The sequence below is a fragment of the Asterias amurensis genome, chromosome 22, assembly GCF_032118995.1.
Source record: "Asterias amurensis chromosome 22, ASM3211899v1".
NCBI classification, from domain to species: domain Eukaryota; kingdom Metazoa; phylum Echinodermata; class Asteroidea; order Forcipulatida; family Asteriidae; genus Asterias; species Asterias amurensis.
This window is the reverse complement of record NC_092669.1, coordinates 5,584,571-5,602,516: the sequence shown is the minus strand read 5'-3', so window position 1 is coordinate 5,602,516 and position 17,946 is coordinate 5,584,571. Positions and strand designations below refer to the sequence as shown.

Genomic DNA, 17,946 nt, shown 5'->3' with positions numbered 1-17,946 from the left:
ATGACATCATAGTTATCTATGCTATGAGAATGTGTTGCATGGAATTAAAGTATTATTCTCAAAGACCAGTATTCCCACTTGGTGTATCCCAAATGTGAATAAAAACATATCTAGGACTAAATTGGTAATCGAAATTGCAAGAAAATAATGAAAGAAAAGACACCCCTTTTGCACAAAAATTAATGTGTGTGCTTTCAAGCATTTGGTTTAGCTTTAGCAGATAGCACATGTTTATTGCACAGGCTGTATTATACTCCTGGGGAGCCGAGATGAATGAAGGTCCAGTGACCAGGGGTTATAATGTCTGAAGCGCTTTTGAAAAGCGCTGTTTAAAAACTGGTTATTATTATTGTCATGATTTGTTTAAAGGGTCTATGTACTTTTTGTATTATACTCCTGGGGAGCCGAGATGAATGAAGGTCCAGTGACCAGGGGTTATAATGTCTGAAGCGCTTTTGAAAAGCGCTGTTTAAAAACTGGTTATTATTATTGTCATGATTTGTTTAAAGGGTCTATGTACTTTTTGTAAGACAAAAAAACACAATGTCCACAGATTTACATTTAACTTACACAGTTTGAAGATAATGATAGGAGAAAGCTTCCCTGAAAATAATTTTCGTCTCACTGATTTTGAAACTATTTTAGCATGTAAAAACATATTTTCATTACATTGTTTTACTCATTTCTCAAAAACTACAGCATCTCAGCAACTAATATTTTAAGGTACACTTTCTACTATCATTATCTTCAAACGGCTTAAGTTTAGTGTAAGTCTGTGGACATTGTGTTTGTGTTACAAAAAGTACCCAAATCATTTAAAGCCATTGGACCCTTTCAGTTCAGAAAATAAAAGTTCACAGATTTACAAATAACTTACAGGGTTTACAGAAGGCAATGGTGAAAGACTTCTCTTGAAATATTATTCCATTAAATGCTTTACTTTTTGAGAAAACAGCAAAACAATATAAATTCTCGTTAACGAGAATTACGGATTTATTTTAAACACATGTCATGACGCGGCCAAACGCGCGGAAACAAGGGTGGGTTTTTCCGTTGTTTTCTCCCGACTCCGATGACCGATTGTGCCTAAATTTTCACAGGTTTGTTATTTGATATAGAAGTTGTGGTACACAAAGTGTGGGCCATGGACAACACTGTTTACCGAAAGGGTCCAATGGCTTTAAGTATGTAAATAATGTGCTGCTGCATTACCAACTGTTTTGTAGTCTGCCTGGAACCCCACAGTGTTGATCTCCAGGCCAGTCAGATACATCACTGTCATCACCTTGGTGTCTGAGATCACTGTAGGGGGCACGCTCATGCTGAACTCGTATTTCTTGTGAGCTTGTCCCATTGTTATTTGTTCAGGAAGAGCAAAAAATATCTCCACTCTGCAATGAAGAACAGGCGAAAAAGAAATTGCAAAAAAAATCAAAACATACATGTATATAACTGTAGTGTAATATACTCGGTGGTCTATTTATAGAAAATGAGGTCATGGTTTTGCGTGAGATCTCGTTGTGTGAGAGCTGGATGGTTTGGTTTGTTTTTATCACAGGAATAGAACCTGACCCTGAGTATTTGACGCAAACATTTACAACCTTACTTCTTCTCTGTTTTGATATTACTTTTATAACGACATACGAACACAATAATAACAATTCCGTCAACAGAGGGGATTACAAACATAAGAATCAAGCCCGCCAGTTCTATGTTTTAAAAGGGTGTGTTATTTTACAAGTAAAAATTACTGATAAATACGCACACGAGCGTTATGAAATTTTGCTCTCAGAAAGCAAACACCACAAGATCCCCCCCCAAAAAAAACAAACACAGCCACATGCCCTATCCATGCCTTCCCATGTCTGTTTTCCCGCAAACCATTTCACGTTGCAACCAGGGCCCAATTTCATAGAGCTGCTAAGCACGAAAATTTGCTAAGCATGAAATTTCTTCCTTGGTAAAAACAGGATTACCAACTGAATTTCCATTTTTTTGCATTTCCTAGTTACTTGTATTCAGCTGTTGTAAGGTTATCTTGAAAATCACGTAGAAATTTGGTTGGGAAATCCTGTTTTTATCCAGGCAAACATTTCATGCTAAGCAAATTTTTGTGCATAGCAGCTCTATGAAATTGGGCCCTGATCTGCAAATTTGCCAGCACATTTACACAAATAATTTTTTCAGAACTTTACCTAGTACCATTCGCCAGTTGGAATTCAGTAAAAGTAAGGTTGATGAATTTGCCATCTTCAGCCGTGATTACAAACATACAGCTCGCAAAGAAGTCGATCGTGACTCCTAGAGTTCCGAATGACCCCGATGGCAGATTGAAATCTGTCGGGTCTGGTGTGCAGTTTTCATCACATCTGGTCACTTTGCAATCTGGAAATGTTTTCAATGGACTTTATTTGATTGGTTTGAATAAACGTAGTTTATTTACTTAAAGGCAGTGGACACTATTGGTAATTACCCAAAATAATTATCATCATAAAACCCTTCTTGATTTTGAGTAATGGGGAGAGGTTGATAGTATAAAACATTGTGAGAAACAGCTCCCTCTGAAGTGACATAATTTTTGCGAAAGCAGTAATTTTCATCGATGACTACGAGCATATGGTTATGATTGAAAAGTTTTTAATTGGATCAAATCCTTCTTGACCGGGAGAACTCAAAAAGTGTCTGTAGGAGGAGCGTCGTCAAACTCAACTGATGTACACTGTAATGAGCGGAGTCCCCCAGGGGTCAGTACTGGGACCCATCTTATGATGCTGATGATACTAAATTATACAGTACTGTAAATAAATTAGAAGATTCAGCAAAGATTCACGACGACTTAGACAACCTCCAAAAATGGTCAGAAAAATGGCTGCTACGTTTTAATGCTGGTAAATGCAAATCTATGCATATTGGGATCAGGATATCCACACTGCAACTATCACATGGGCGAGACAACCTTGGGCACAACTGACATACATGTAGAGAAAGACCTTGGAGTGTTTATATCCAATGAATGTACGAAAGCCGCACTAAAGGGTATGAACATTTGGAGTATTGTGTTCAAGTCTGGAACCCTGGATTAAAGAAGGACAAGCAAGTTTTAGAAAAGGTACAGAGGAGACCTACGAAGTTGGTGCCACAGTTGAAAAGCCTCCCCTACACAGAAAGACTTCAAGCCCTAAACTTATACTGTACACACTAGAACAAAGATGACTAAGAGGTGACCTTGTTGAAACATTTAAGCTGCTCAAGGGACTGGAGAAAGTCTACTGAAAGAAATTCTTTAATACAGCTAGAAACACCAGTACGAGGGGCCACTCTCTTAAATTGTACAAGCCGACTCTCAACAAAAAAAATTGGGTGCAGAAGGAACTTTTTTCACAGCGAATCATTAATGATTTGAACAGTCTCCCACACAAAGTAGTAAATGCCAAAACAGTGTCAACATTCAAGAAAGAGCTTGATGCCTATTGGACATGTTGGAAGGAATCAATGATAGGATATGGGGTCACAAAGGCAATAAGCCTAAACAATTTCTCCCATCAATCGTAAGTAAAGTAAGTAAGTAAGACTTGTTTTAACCAAAGTGCATGCTGTGCATGTAGGTGTCATTGCTATGGTGGCCTTCAGATCCATGCGGTCAAATACATTAATATCAAGACTACACTTCTCCATTATAAACAAATAAGAGGGGGGGGGTCAAGTCCAAAATTAGCATTTCTGGTTGTTCATTAAAGTATATACATACTTTTTTTTCCCTTTTTTTCTCTTAGTTTACTTGTAAGGGTGTTTTTGTTTGGTGTGTTGTTGGTTTCTTTTTTGAGGGGCTGGCAATTCACTAAAATATAATTTATACACAATACTAAAAGCAGACCTACCCAGATTTACCATAGTAAATGAATGGTGAACACAAAAACTTGTTCTACCCACCAACAAAAGATACAATGATCTCAAGTCCAAGGCTGGCAGGCATATCAGCAGTTGGGGCTTCGATATTCAGCAAAGCATTCACTCGATTGGATTGCGAGATGAAATGAACATCTTGGATATCATCACAGAATGTTCCTCGGAGCTCCTCGATGGAATTCCTTAAGACGTTGTAGATGCTGAGAGAGTCGATGCAATCGGTTCCCTCCTTACGTAAGGATAGACGGAGAATGTCAAATCTGCACAGTTGAATAATCGTTGTGCAGGTTCGATTAATAATAATAACAACAATAAATAATAATATCGAAGTCTTATATAGCGCACGTATCCACCAAACAAGGTAATAATAATAATAATAATATGGATTTATAATGCGCACTTTTCCAGAAAACCGATCAAGGCGCCTACACAAAATGAAAACATTATACAATAGAAAATGAAGAATAAACAAAACATAATGAAACCCAATGAAAGTCTAAGTGAACAAGTGTGTTTTCAGTTCCCTCTTAAAGTTGTTGAGAGATGTTGTTTGGCGAAGTGAGACTGGGAGCTTATTCCAAAGGGCAGGAGCAGCTTTGGCGAAAGCACGGTCTCCGTAACGAATTGTTCTAGACCTTGGCTCTACCAGCAAGTGTAGTGAAGATGAGTTCACAAAGATACTGTGGGGCTTGTCCATGCAGAACTTTGAACACAAGGAGGCAGATTTTGAAGGTGATCCTCTTTGCGATGGGGAGCCAATGTAGGCGTCTTAGGACTGAGTATATACAAACTTTCAGAAAGATAGGTTATTGCAGTGATGAATTCTGCGGCCAAATTATTTGGCTATGCTAAGCGCATAGAGCAGCCACAGCCAGGAACACCGGGGCGAACGTCCCATCCGATGGACGAGCAATGGTTAAGTGTCTTGCTCAAGGACACAGTGTCACGGCTGGGGATTCGAACCCACACTCTGCTGATCAGAAACACCAGAGTTTGAATTCGGTGCTCTTAACAGCTCGGCCACGACACTTCCAATTTTAATGAAGATATCGAATAGCATTGATTCCTTCAACGGTGGCTTCTCCAATAGTGCGCATATCTGTCACTCAGTAATGCTTCAACATCGTGAGGTATCAATAAATATTTGGTTTGCGGTAACACCATGTGTGTATCTACTTGTCAGGTAGAGTTTGTTATTTATTAGAGAACTGTCTTTTTCGGAATTGTTCAATTGACTTTTCAGTTCTGAAAACTATACTACCCGGGCAAAAGGTAGAGACAATTGGCTGGGACTGCTACTTTACATGTAGCTTATTCGCATCTCTACATCTCTTAAGAAAATCCAACTTGTTGATAAGTTTACAACGTCTGGTTGAAGATCGTTGATAAAACTTTACAAGTCCATTAGTGTGCTCCCGTAGAGCACACGTATATAGGATTTGAGGCATTGCATGGTGAGGTATCAATATATATTTAGTTTGCAGTAACACCGTGTGTACCTGCTTGTCAGGTAGAGTTTGTTCTTTAGAGAACTGTCTTTATCGGATTGTTCTGGAGACTTCTAAAAAAATAGTTTCATGAATTGATGATGATCTCTTGATTCATAGCTTACCGAAGTAGGAAATCTTGTGGCGCTTCAATCTTAATGGTAGTCATGGAGACGATAGTGTTGAGATACGGTGGGTTATACCATCTCTGTATGAGAGAAAGGGGTGTTTGTAGGACGGTCTCCGCGCCTGGATAATTGCTAGGCTGGATCTCAACGATTTCAAACTCTGAAAAGAGAATCAAATCCAATTGTATTAAAACATTGACAAACTCTGTAAACCGAAGGTCAAATTACATAGTCATTGCAATTGCAATAGTTAATTTGACAATCTATTTATAAAGTACATATTATATTATCAACAATAAATAATATATGAACAATAGTTTGCACCATCACCTTATAAAAGGAAATCAGAAAAGGTTGGAACTCAATTCCATTATGCTTCATGGCCACGATAATTGGTCAAGTTTCCAAAAAAGATTAACGCAAGATTAGTTAAAGGGAGTGGACACTATTGGTAATTACTCAATTACTAGGTAATAAGTAATGGGGAATAGGTTGATAGTATAAAACGTTGTAGGAAGTGGCTCCCTCTGAAGTAACGTAGTTTTCGAGAAAATACATAAAAACTAAGATTTAGAATTTGAGGTCTCGAAATCAATCATTTGAAAGCACATAACTTTGTGTGTGACAAGGGTGTTTTTTCTTTCATTATTATCTCGCAACTTCGACAACCAATTGAGCTCAAACTTACACAAGTTTGTTGTTTTATGCATATGTTGAGATACACCAAGTGAGAAGAGTGGTCTTTGACAATTATCAATAGTGTCCAGTGCCTTCAAGTCATCCTTATTTTGAAATGACGAGTTGTTTACTGCTTATATTGTAAATGTTTTTGTTCGCAAATTGCAAACTGCCGGCAGAGATACACACAAGGTGTTACCACAAACCACAAGTACCTCGCCATCCACCAAGCAATGCCTCACATTCCAAAGCCAAATCCCATTTTTATCGATAAATTATGTTGTACAGTCAGTGCGCAACTTCGAGACCCTGTCGACTTTTTCCCGTAACGTCATGAAAAATTAAAAAGTTTATTGCATAAAGGAAGAAATAACCTTTCCACACATTTGTTTAAATCTACTGCGGGAATTTCATAAACTAACAAAAACAGACATTTTCTGAGACTAAAATTTTAGTAAAAAAACGTAAAAGTTTTCATCAAAAAACCTCTTTAAAGATGTTTTTAAGTTCATGAACAATTAGCCTGATCGAAAGTGTAAACCTTTGTGATCCCCCAAATTACCTCAATTATTTCATCAACATTGACGGTTAGTTATTATTTAATTTTTAAAAGGGACACCCACAGCTCAATATGTATTCAAAACATGTTTTGGTGCGCATGTACCATGAATGTTGGCAAAGAAACCAAAGCACTTTTGAGAAGTTGCGCACAGACTGTGTACCTACCTTCAACGCAGATAAATGGAAGCATATCATCGCACACCCTCATTACTGGCCCATCAGAGCTTGTTCTCAGAGCTGAGCAGTTCATAACTGGCTTATTGTGATGTGTCTGTAAGCTTGTGTTGTCAATAGATGTTATACCAATATCAGATTGGCCAAGCCACACCAAATCAAGGTATTCATTATAATCGACCTGAAATGTATAAATAGTTCATGGTTTGTTTTACAAAATTTCCTAAAAAGCAGCCGACAAAACAGAGCAAGTCGACTCCTGACCAGCACCATTCATGTGCAGTGACGCACTATTTCAAACGACTCGTTTGAATTCCTAGTCCACCTAACCCCATGGGCAGCGTGCCATATCACCCGCTAGCTCCAAACACGCAAGGCATACGCCGGGAAAAAATGGCGCAGCGATATTGTTAACCCCTAGGAACGAGGTTGGAATACCCATTTTTGGGGCTATGAAAGTCGCCATCGTGTAGGGCAAACCGTATGCGCGTCCAAACGCGTACATCAATGAAGCACGCAGCACCTCTGGTTTGATTTCTACATTTGCACACGAGCACAGACACCATGTTGTATGGCAGATATTTGAACGGTGATGTCACATTCAATACCGTCTATTCAACACTCCATTGCTTTCGCTGTATCAAGTGTCATACATTTGTAGGTTCCCCTCTGCCCTTTACACGTGTAAGCATTATCGAACAGGCTATTATGAGACCAGGGCCCAATTTCATAGAGCTGCTAAGCACACACATTTTTGCTCAGCATAAATCGTCTTCCTTGATAAAAACATGATTCTAAATAATTTTCTACGTGATTTTAAGGATAGGCAAACAACAGCTGAATACCAGTAACAACCAATATGCAACAAATTGAAATTTGGCTGGTAATCCTGTTTTAATCAAGGAAGAAATTTCATGCTTAGAAAATGTTTGTGCTTAGCAGCTCTATGAAATTGGCCCCAGTACCTCGGACCAATCGAAACACAGATATGGAAAGCTTATGTCACTACATCATTGTGTCTGTAGGACCAGTGTCTCAATCATTCATTCATTCGTTTATTATTCTTCATCATGATATGAGAACATGAAATTTTCTATCCCATGTTTAAAAGAAAAAAAAAAGAAAAAAAAAAGAAAAAAAAAAAACTGTGAAGGCCTAGACACATCTAGGCCCTGACAGTGAGAACGAAAGCGAGAATGAAAATGAGAACGAAACACATGCACGCCCTTGATTGGTTGAATGAGCCTAGGCGTATCCTGCATTGAGCAACTCAACCAAACGAGGACATGTATGCATTTTTATCGTTTTCGTTTTCGTTCTCGTTATCGGGGCCTGTGACATGACTTGGCCTTTAACCCTATATCCTTGCAGATAATGACAGGGGACCCGTCTATTGACACGCTTACCCAGACTGTGCTGCCCTCTAGCGGTAGCCGACTGCCTCCTCCTAAAGACTTGCAAAAGGAATCCGCCTCTTCCCATGATGCATTGCCTTGACTTTTGACATAGCACGATTGTCCACTCTGACTCCAGGTGAGGTTGGTTGTTTCAGATAATTCTGAGCAGAGTGCTGTGTTTAAAAGATTTTGAATGACCAATCGGTGTAAATTATGTTAACCCTCCTACTGTTTGGCCATTCCCTCTCACACTGTATCGCACTTTTCAAAAAAAGATATTAACAATGCCAGCCAGCAATGATGGTATTACATTATGAAGAACGATCGCAATAGTACAACGTCAACACCCTACTCTCTGACCATTCACAATCATCCTGCACTGGATTTTTAAGTCAGAAAACGTATGCCAGATAGCCTGGGTTATACAGTAGTCATGGTAGTGCATGTATAACAATTAGGCTGAATATATTTATACTGTACAGAGTCAACCCTCCTACTCTCTGACCATTCACAATCATCCTGCACTTTAGTTTTTAACGATACATAAACTTGCAATATTGGTATCACAATCATGCTGAATGTCTGTACGGTACACAGTACACAGTTAACCCACCAAGTCTCTGACCATTCACAATCATCCTGCACTGTATTTCTCAATGATGCGTACCTTATGCCAGCCTGCATTATTGGTAACAAAATTATGCGGAACGATCTAAACAGTACAATGTCAACCCTCCTACTCTCTAACCATTAACAGTCACACAAATATTTTATGTACTGTACACAGTCAGCTTATTCTCAGTCTACTAGTGAAGGGGGGGGGGGGGGGTTACTTACATACACAGTCTTTGAGAGTAGTCTTATTTAGAAAGAATCCCTCAGGGCAGAGGCAGCGATATCCTCCGGGGTAGTTCAGACATGAATGAGAGCATCCATGGTTTCCAGAACACTCGTCAAGATCTGTTTTAAGACGACAACAACAATAACAACAACAACAGCAACAACAACGAAAACAACAGCAATGCAATATGACCACTTTAACAACGGAATGTGGGTTCCAATCCTGGTCCTGACACCTGTGCACTTTAGCAAGGTATTTAATCATAACTCGAAGATTCACCCCAAGCTAGTTCTGCTGGTAATATTGTTATCCGCCTAGAACTCTGCGCTCTGTGTAAAGTTTAACAATACTTTTACTTTCAATGCTACATAATTCAGCTTTGTGCTGCACTGTAGTTATTTGTTTTTGTATTTATAAAAAGGAATGAATAAATGAAGGTTGTATAACTCTTGGATCGGTGTGGAAATTATAACACATAATGTAAACTTTGCCATCCGACCAGTGCAGTATCTTGCCTGGTAGACAAACTTACCATACTGACATAAAGACCCTCTCCTAGATCGTCCCGTTGACGGGCAATGACGCAAAACCCAATGAAAGTTGCCCTTACTATCAAGAAAGGCACAAATAGGCAGCTTCAATTTGGTCGCATTTGCGGCTTCACCCGCAGCCAAGTTATCAACAGTTAAAGGCGTTCCGTCTGACCAAACGTAAGCCTTGACGTCATGCGTTTGGTCCCCATGCAGTCCTATGACGTACTTATCTACGTCAGTGGTTACGAGAAGGTCCCAGTGACGTTGTATGAAAGTCTGAAGAGCATCTGATTGGATGACGAGTCTCTCTGCGTCATGTCCGTGCACCAGTGCGCATGCTCTGGTGTTGTCGCTGGCTGTTGTGCCAATGCACATGCCATTCCAGGGAATGGTCCCCTCGCTACAGAACCTGTCACGCCCTGAAAAAAAAGGATTATGGCTCTGAATTAACCGGTAATAAGTAAACAGATGACGTTTCAATCAGTTTAATGGTGTCCATGGGATCACACCATGGAAACTTGCATCTCACAATACTACAATGCATGGAAACACTTCTGGGAAAACGGAATGTTAAAAAATTATGAGCGTTTTAGGATGAAACTACTTAGGACGACGACGTGTTCAAAAAAATCGTGAACGCTTGTATAAACTTGTATTTCCATCTGCTGGTAGCTGACTGGAAATTCTTGCATGGTTTATTGTATTATTGTATTTAGCGACTGTCCCTTAAGCTTTCCTGAGCGGGTGTCATAATTAGTTTGTGTAGTACTGGATATACTTAGTTCTTTGAAACAAGAATGAGCTATCATCATTCATGACTGCCCTGACTTCATATCACCAAATGGCGAGCATGGGACTCTGGACCTTGATAAGGATAACATTATTGATTCAAAGTCACTAGATTACAAATTTATTATTGGGGTTGAACAAAGAATTGACTAGAGTGGGATTCGAACCAATGACCTCCGGATTAACGTGCCGGCGCTCTACCAACTGAGCTATCTTTGTTCGAACAAAGATATTGACAAAATAGGGACACCGCCAATATAGGGCTAGATAGCTCAGTTGGTAGAGCACCGGCATGTTAATCCGGAGGTCGTTGGTTCGAATCCCACTCTAGTAAATTCTTTGTTCAACCCCAAAAATCATTTCAAAATTTACCCAGTCAGTTTCCCTTGTGGTTTATATTGATTACAAATTTAATTACATTCTATGACGAAAAAAGAAGGATGGCTTGACTTACCCGCTAGCTCACATCCAGTAACCTCCACCCTAAGCCCTGGGTATATTGAGGTCCATGAGACAGGTTCGATGCGGATTTTTGTTGTGATGAAGGACCTTGTCAATGACGTATGCGAAACTGAATATGGAGAGTGATCGGCCCTCATAATCTACATTGGGATTAGATACAAATGGAAAAGTGCACAAGATATGAAAAACGTTCTCATCTAAGAATAATAATTATAGTAATAAAACCATTCTTATATAGCGCATATCACCGTGAGGTCCCTATGTGCTGTAAAAGGAAATCAACAATTATTGTACAAAGTAAACAGATATGTTTCTAACCGGGTTTTGAATTGTTCTGATATGTCTCAGCCTGTTTGACAACCTCTGGAAGACTGTTCCATAACTGAACTGATGCATATTGGAAAGAGCGGGAACCGTACGACTTGGTTTTGATAACAGGGGGAGTCAGCAGGAATTTATTTGAAGATCGCAGATTTCTGGTTGTTTTGTACTCCTGAACTAAGCTTTGAAGATAAACAGGGGCAATACCATGGATACATTGATAAGTCAGAACCAAAACTTTAAAATCAATTCTAGCCCGTATTGGCAGCCAATGAAGGTCCTGAAGAATGGGTGTGATGGATTCCCGAGTGCGAGTTCTGGTGACAAGTCTGGCCTATCTATTTCAGTTAAATTTAGATCGAATAAAAGACTGAGCCAATAATGATTTTGAGGCATCAACAACAAGTAAAACAACATAATACAAGCATCAACAACATCGCAGCCGTTGTTACTATTGTGAAGCCGAAAACGTGAAACTGCGTAGTTATCTAACTGTATCTTGCCTGCCAGTATTATAATGGCATATGCTGAATTTAACCCATTTTGAAGAAGGTGAAATTGCAAAGAAAGCTTGGGTGAGGGGAAAAAGATTGTTACTTTACCATGTCAGTACCGTGGTTATTCTTATAAATCCGCCATTGCTGTCGAGGGTTTTTTCTCGTTCCCTGGGGTGGCACGACGTACAACAGTCGAAACTCCTCCATCCACAATAGATACTGGTGATCGCGACCGGCCTGAACTGTGACCCCTGTAACTGTATGCAAGGTCAGGAGGTCAATCTGTATCCATTGACCCCTCCCTAGTGACCCGAGCACCCAACCGCTGTTTAATCCGACCCATTGGTGGAGGCGTGGTGAGGCATATGATGTGCCATCGATTGGAGTAGGTTGTGGCTTTTCGGAAGAGAGTTGTGAGTCCGTGATCTGACCGCTCTCCATTCCAAGTCTTAAGTTACAGCCTATACATGTAATTCCATTTGGAAGAGAGAAAAAATGCGTTATAGGCCTACACTACAGTTCAGAATAAATTATCTCATATTCTCACGAAAACTCTTTGAATTTCTTTGAAAGTCGTTGAATGTGGCATTAAATACCACTTTAAATTTAAATATGGTAATTATTATTATTATTATTTGTTTTTAATTTCTTATAGAACTCTTCCCCTTTTTTGTTTTACGCGGGAGTGGGTGAGGAGGGGGGGGGGGGGAGCAAACACGTTCATGATGTCCATCACAGTTATTCACCCTCCACCGCCACCCCATACTACCATCCACCGCCCCCCCCCCCCCCCCAAAAAAAAAAAAACAACAACAAAAACACAAAAAAGTCCCAAGAATAGCGCTGGTGTTACACTGGGTTTGTTATATAGCCCCGTAAATCGGTCCAATCCACTCAATATCCTTGGCCCCATGCAGCGCGTCTGATTTTAAAATCTTCCGCTTCCTTGAAAAACCATCTGAAACTCATTTTTACAAAAAGGGATCTCATTGACATGTTGAGGTAAATTAGATAACTTACCGGACATGTACGGGCAGCCTGTTAGTTCAACTCTCATACAGAGCTCGAGATCCCAAGTTTGGGGTGAAATCTGAACCTCAATTGCAACAATCGGAGTCTGGAACGAATGCCGGTAAAGATGGTTTCCTGAACTGGTACCACCGATGAGCTAAAAACAATGTCAAAGTAAAATAATATTGTTAATGGTTGACTTCTGTGACGCTAGGTGGCAGCAGACTTTCCAGGTAAAGTAATGGTTTCAACAGTACTAGCGGGATGCCGCGCTTCGCGCGGCACCCCGCTAGATGATGAAAATCCTTTACACAAATAATTATTTCGAAATGTTATGTGGGTGAGGGTGTTATACGCCTCTCTTAATATTTATGCATGGCGTCATCATTCTAACCCAACATGAAGCTATTGCGCACGTCCGCCACTACTTGCAGTGGCTGCGCCCACCTCGTTTTGGGTTAGACGACGTACCTTATGCATACTTCTAGGAACTATAAGGCTCCACCGTGAGCCTTATAGGGGTCTAATATTTTGGGCCTCCTTAACGCTATACGTTTTTCCAATCAGCGTTGATAGGTGAAAGTTTTACGACCGTTAGCCAGCAATAACTAAAGTTTCATTTGTACTACACTACCAAAACTTTAATGCTTGCATTTCCTTTTTGTTGAGTGAAATTAAAAAACATCGTCCAAAAATGACATTTTCTGCTCGGTACTCACTGTAGATCGACGAACTGCCGAGCCGCGGCCGAGTCGAACTGTGAAAGCGGTGTTACAAGGCAGTGCAGCAGTGCGTGGGTGCTGTCCGTTTACAATACCCGCCGTTCACGCATAAAGCTTGCAGGCACTGTGGCGGCCATATTGGATTTGGGATTTTGAGGCATTATGGGACATTTTTGAACTTGGCATGCAGCAAATTCGAGCTCAGCACCCCTCAATACCCCTAAAAAACTTGTATGCCATAAATTAACACAATTTGCCTTCAGGGTTGATTTATTTTTTGAAAGTTTACCCAGTCTATCTTGGGCCCTTTACTTATTCATGGCGATTTATGGAGCGTCACGTCCCACGACACATAGCGTTGTTACATCACTAAATAAAGCGAGTTTTCGGAACATGCTGTGTGCCAAAAATCTAATCTATCTACTGTTTTTTTTACCACCGCTGTTTTGGGTTTTTTTTTCGGGTGGGGGGCGGTAAGAGCGTAGGCCTCTTTTTAGTTTATTCTCATATGAATTTGTCCTGTAAACTTTCTGGTCAATATGCTGCGCGTTACGGGAGCACTAAACGTGAACGTGAACGTCAATAAGTGTGTTGTTTATTGACACTTTTGGCCATTTGCATTTCGCGAAATTTTAACGACACAATTTCTGACCGTTCATGTTCACGCTGCTCTAGGAACAAACCTCCATACATCCCATATCTCTGGAACCCTATATCGTACAAACTAAACAAAAACGGTAAATTCGTGCTCACTCCTTAATTTTCTCTAACTTATTTCACTTTCAGAAAGCATGTCAAGTTATTTTTAGGGTTTGTTACGTCCAGTTTGGGTCAATTTTGTAATAGACAAACTCCTAAAAATGTACCCTATTCAGCCGCATCGGAGGGCTCCTTTGTTAACATTATCTCCAGTAACCAACCCGACGGGCCGATTGCTAAAGTAGGCTACAAAATGGATTTGGCAAAATGTACATTCTGAACCTGACCGACACACTGCTCTAACCAATTTTGTGAATGGACTTATTCAAAAGGAAACTTCATGTTTTTTTTTACAGCTTCAAAACAGCCTTTGACGTACGTGTATAAGTTTCACAAACTTCCGTGATGGAGTAAACTCTGAAACTGCAACACTATACCTCCATGAACAAACCGTATTCTAAAACGGTATTCATGTACTCATTTGAGTTTACTGGCAAAAAGAATCAGAATGTATACACTCTCTTCTTGTAAATAATTTGTTCTATAAAAATAGTGTCCATAGTTTAAAAACAGCAAGATACGTTTTGCATCAATAGTACAATAATTTCTGTATGGAGATTTATTGTAAAAGTCCGAGGTCGCCACCCACTTTCAACCTAAAGTGGTCCCACGGCGACCTCCTTCACCAAGCAACAGGTGGCCTGTCTCAAAACCAGACAACACACCACTCACAATACATTGACCAGAATGTAAGGAGGTTGGGCTCGATTTCACATGCTTACTTTATTTGTGTAAGCCCGGCCCCGCCCCCAACCCCAAAAATGTTATTAATAGACACATTTCAGGCTCCTTCCAACCTATAGCCCTACCCAATGTTTCAAAATTTTAAAGCTTCCGTTTGATCCCATCCGCCTTGTCCATAATTCTCATGCCGTTTGGAAGTGACTGCTTTTTTAAATAAATATTCTCCATTTAAACTTAATATTTTCAACAACAAAAATGAGTCACCTGTCAGAAGAATTTCTAGGAAGTCTGGTAACAACATCGACCAGTGGTTGACACATGGTCGCCTGCGAAACATCAATCTGTGAGTTACTTCATTCATTCAATGCAAATTCGTGAGATTTGTTTCGGTTTTGTCCTGGCACCCAGCCTCTTCGACCCTGCGCGGCAATGAATGAACCAATCCGGAGAACCATGCTTAGTACAACACGAAAGTAACCCGACCAAAAAGGGCGGATCGAATGGCAGGTGGGCGGCCAAGGGGCAATGAGTGAACCAATCCGTAGAACCATCTGCGACACATTGTCCAATGAGTCACATGTCAGAAAGATTTAAACAACATCGACCAGTGGTTGACACACGGTCTTCGCCCAAACTTCCTCCAATCAGATGACTTGTAAGTGGGAGTTTGATGGGTCAGGGTTTTGTAGACTTGCAACCCGACGTCTGAAAAGACACAAACGTGTTGAATTCCACACACACAACCGTGTTGATTTCCACAAGGATGCCATGCCACTGGACCTTCTAATTTCAATCCAAGATGGCGCGGGTTACGCTTTTAATAGTATAGATGAGCGAAAGTTTAATGTTTAGGGATTGTTTCGCCTTCTTGTGTTTAATAAACACACCACCGAACCATGTAGGCTACTGTATCATTAACGTTGGTCTGATCCCTAGCATTGGACAAGCTTCGTTTATAGAGAGACCAATTTCGGGGCCAGATATAGCTAAGTTGGTTGAGCACCAGCACGTTAAAGATGCTATGTCAGATTTTTTGCCCCAAACATTAAACAAAAAAGTTTCTTTTGAGTGAATGGTATTTCAAAGAGTACCCGCTATAACGAAAAATAGTTCAACTTTTACTTTTAATGGTCAGGATCCATGACAAAAATTTAAAACGTTTCTTATAAAACACATAAGAATTGGTCACGTGATATATTGTCGGGATCCCGACAAAAACTAATTTTGAGCATTTTATTTCACTGCTACTAATAATTGGCGGACTTTTTCGAGCAATGGCTCTAATGAAAGCTTGTAACTTTCTTGACCCCCCATCAAAATACCTATTGAATTTTAAATCAAATTTGTTGGGTCAAATCGGCAAAAAATCGGACATAGCATGTTTGAGGTTGTCTCCATCATCGTTCAAGTTATCATTTCGATTTTTAAATCCTCATGGGTTTTTTCCGTTTTTTTCCTATTTGTTTGTTTGTTTGTGAGTTGGGGTGTTTGTTTGTTTGTTGTTGGTTGGTTAGTTTGTTTGGTTTACCTTGTGTCGGGTGTGTGTTTGTTTGTTTGTTTGTTTGTTTGTTTGTTTGTTTGTTTTTTTGTTAGTTTGTTTGTTAATTGGTGTGTTGTGTACATTTCTCAGTAGGCCTAGATGTGCGTATTCTGAGATTTTTAAGGAGTGTAAAACAAAACAAAAAGTTACCTGGAGTCTGGTTCCAACCAGCGTTCACAAGTCTCCCTAAACATCAATGTAAATTATTGTTGGTCTGGGTGTTGCTTTTTTCGTGTGTTTTTTCGTATTATTTTTTTTTTTAGTGGGGTGGTGGTGGGGGTTGGTTTATTTGTAGGTTTGCTGGTTTTTCTGGGTATTGGTCTGTCTGTCTTTGTTAAGGCCCGGTCACACAGGCCCCGATAACGAGAACGAAAACGAGAACGATAAAAATGCACGCTCGCGATTGGTTGAATTGCTCCACGCAGAATACGCACACGCTCATTCAACCAATCGAGGGCGTGCATTTTTATCGTTATCGTTTTCGTTCTCGTTATTGGGGCCTGTGTGACCGGGCCTTTAGGGCTTCCTTTCTTTGTTCTCACCTCGGGCTCACGAATTTCACCAGATAAAATCCACTTTGCTTTATCCTGGAGGAATTGTGTGACGTAAGTAACGCTTAATGACGTCACCTGTCCTGTGTCTTCGTCACTGCACCCTTGTGTAATGATGGATGTGACCGAGTGAGGGCGCTCTAGGCCAATTCGAATCCAGGCGTGTTGATCACGTGCGACTGGGATCCAGCCGCCATTTCTTGGCCGGTGGAAAGGGAACAGTCTAGCTGCCTTCTCATCGTGGGAGTTGCTTTTTGAGGTAGAAACGGTTAGTCTGGCGTCCGGTATAAGACCGTTAATCATTCCAAGTGTGGTCTGGCAACCTGTAGCATTATTCAATTGTACCAAACAACTTGGTTCAAAAATGTTTAAAACTAACACAACTAAATCACGTTAAAGGATCAATATAATTACAGCATGGTTTTTTGTTGCTAACAAAATAGCTGCTTGCAGTTTAAGCACTTGTACATAAACTGACAACCCTGTAGAAGTCGTAGATCGATCAACCAACTGGTCAAGACAAAACATTGAAAACCAAATACACATCATGATATCGATACAATTTTATTTTTATAAAACGCTCACGTATAAAAACGCAAAATATCAAAACTGGGTATTAGTTTAATTTATTTCTCACCAAATTAGTTTGACGTTTCAGACATAATTAATTATATCGAAGGGTGTTATAGATCGTGTAAGTTAAATGTAAATAATGTGATCTTATACATGAGTTTTGTTTTTTCTTAACTAGTCTGAATGTTTACTTAAAGTCACCTGGAAGTGGTATTTTGTCAAAATAAAGCTTTTGTCACTAAAAAAATGTGTTTTGATGTCTGCTTTTCAATTACCTGTAACGACTTCGGCCCTGACGTCTTTAACATAATTTTGATGGAGAAGTTTACCTC

The 17,946-nt window shown here is 39.9% G+C and overlaps 1 protein-coding gene across 1 annotated transcript in view; it reads right to left on the bottom strand.

The window, feature by feature from the left end:
* The window catches only part of LOC139953715 (uncharacterized), a 44,501-nt gene extending 27,431 nt beyond the window's left edge, over positions 1-17,070 (bottom strand). The window contains exons 1-12 of the mRNA XM_071953237.1: positions 17,033-17,070; positions 12,795-12,942; positions 11,880-12,235; positions 10,949-11,096; positions 9,705-10,124; positions 9,169-9,291; positions 8,341-8,504; positions 6,926-7,115; positions 5,519-5,681; positions 3,931-4,166; positions 2,196-2,385; positions 1,213-1,391 (exon numbers count right to left, since the gene is read on the bottom strand). Of these exons, the coding sequence (XP_071809338.1) occupies positions 1,213-1,391; positions 2,196-2,385; positions 3,931-4,166; positions 5,519-5,681; positions 6,926-7,115; positions 8,341-8,504; positions 9,169-9,291; positions 9,705-10,124; positions 10,949-11,096; positions 11,880-12,235; positions 12,795-12,831 (2,206 nt within the window). The 5' untranslated portion in view covers positions 12,832-12,942; positions 17,033-17,070. The remainder of the gene's footprint in view (positions 1-1,212; positions 1,392-2,195; positions 2,386-3,930; positions 4,167-5,518; positions 5,682-6,925; positions 7,116-8,340; positions 8,505-9,168; positions 9,292-9,704; positions 10,125-10,948; positions 11,097-11,879; positions 12,236-12,794; positions 12,943-17,032) is intronic.
* Positions 17,071-17,946: the final 876 nt, after the last annotated feature.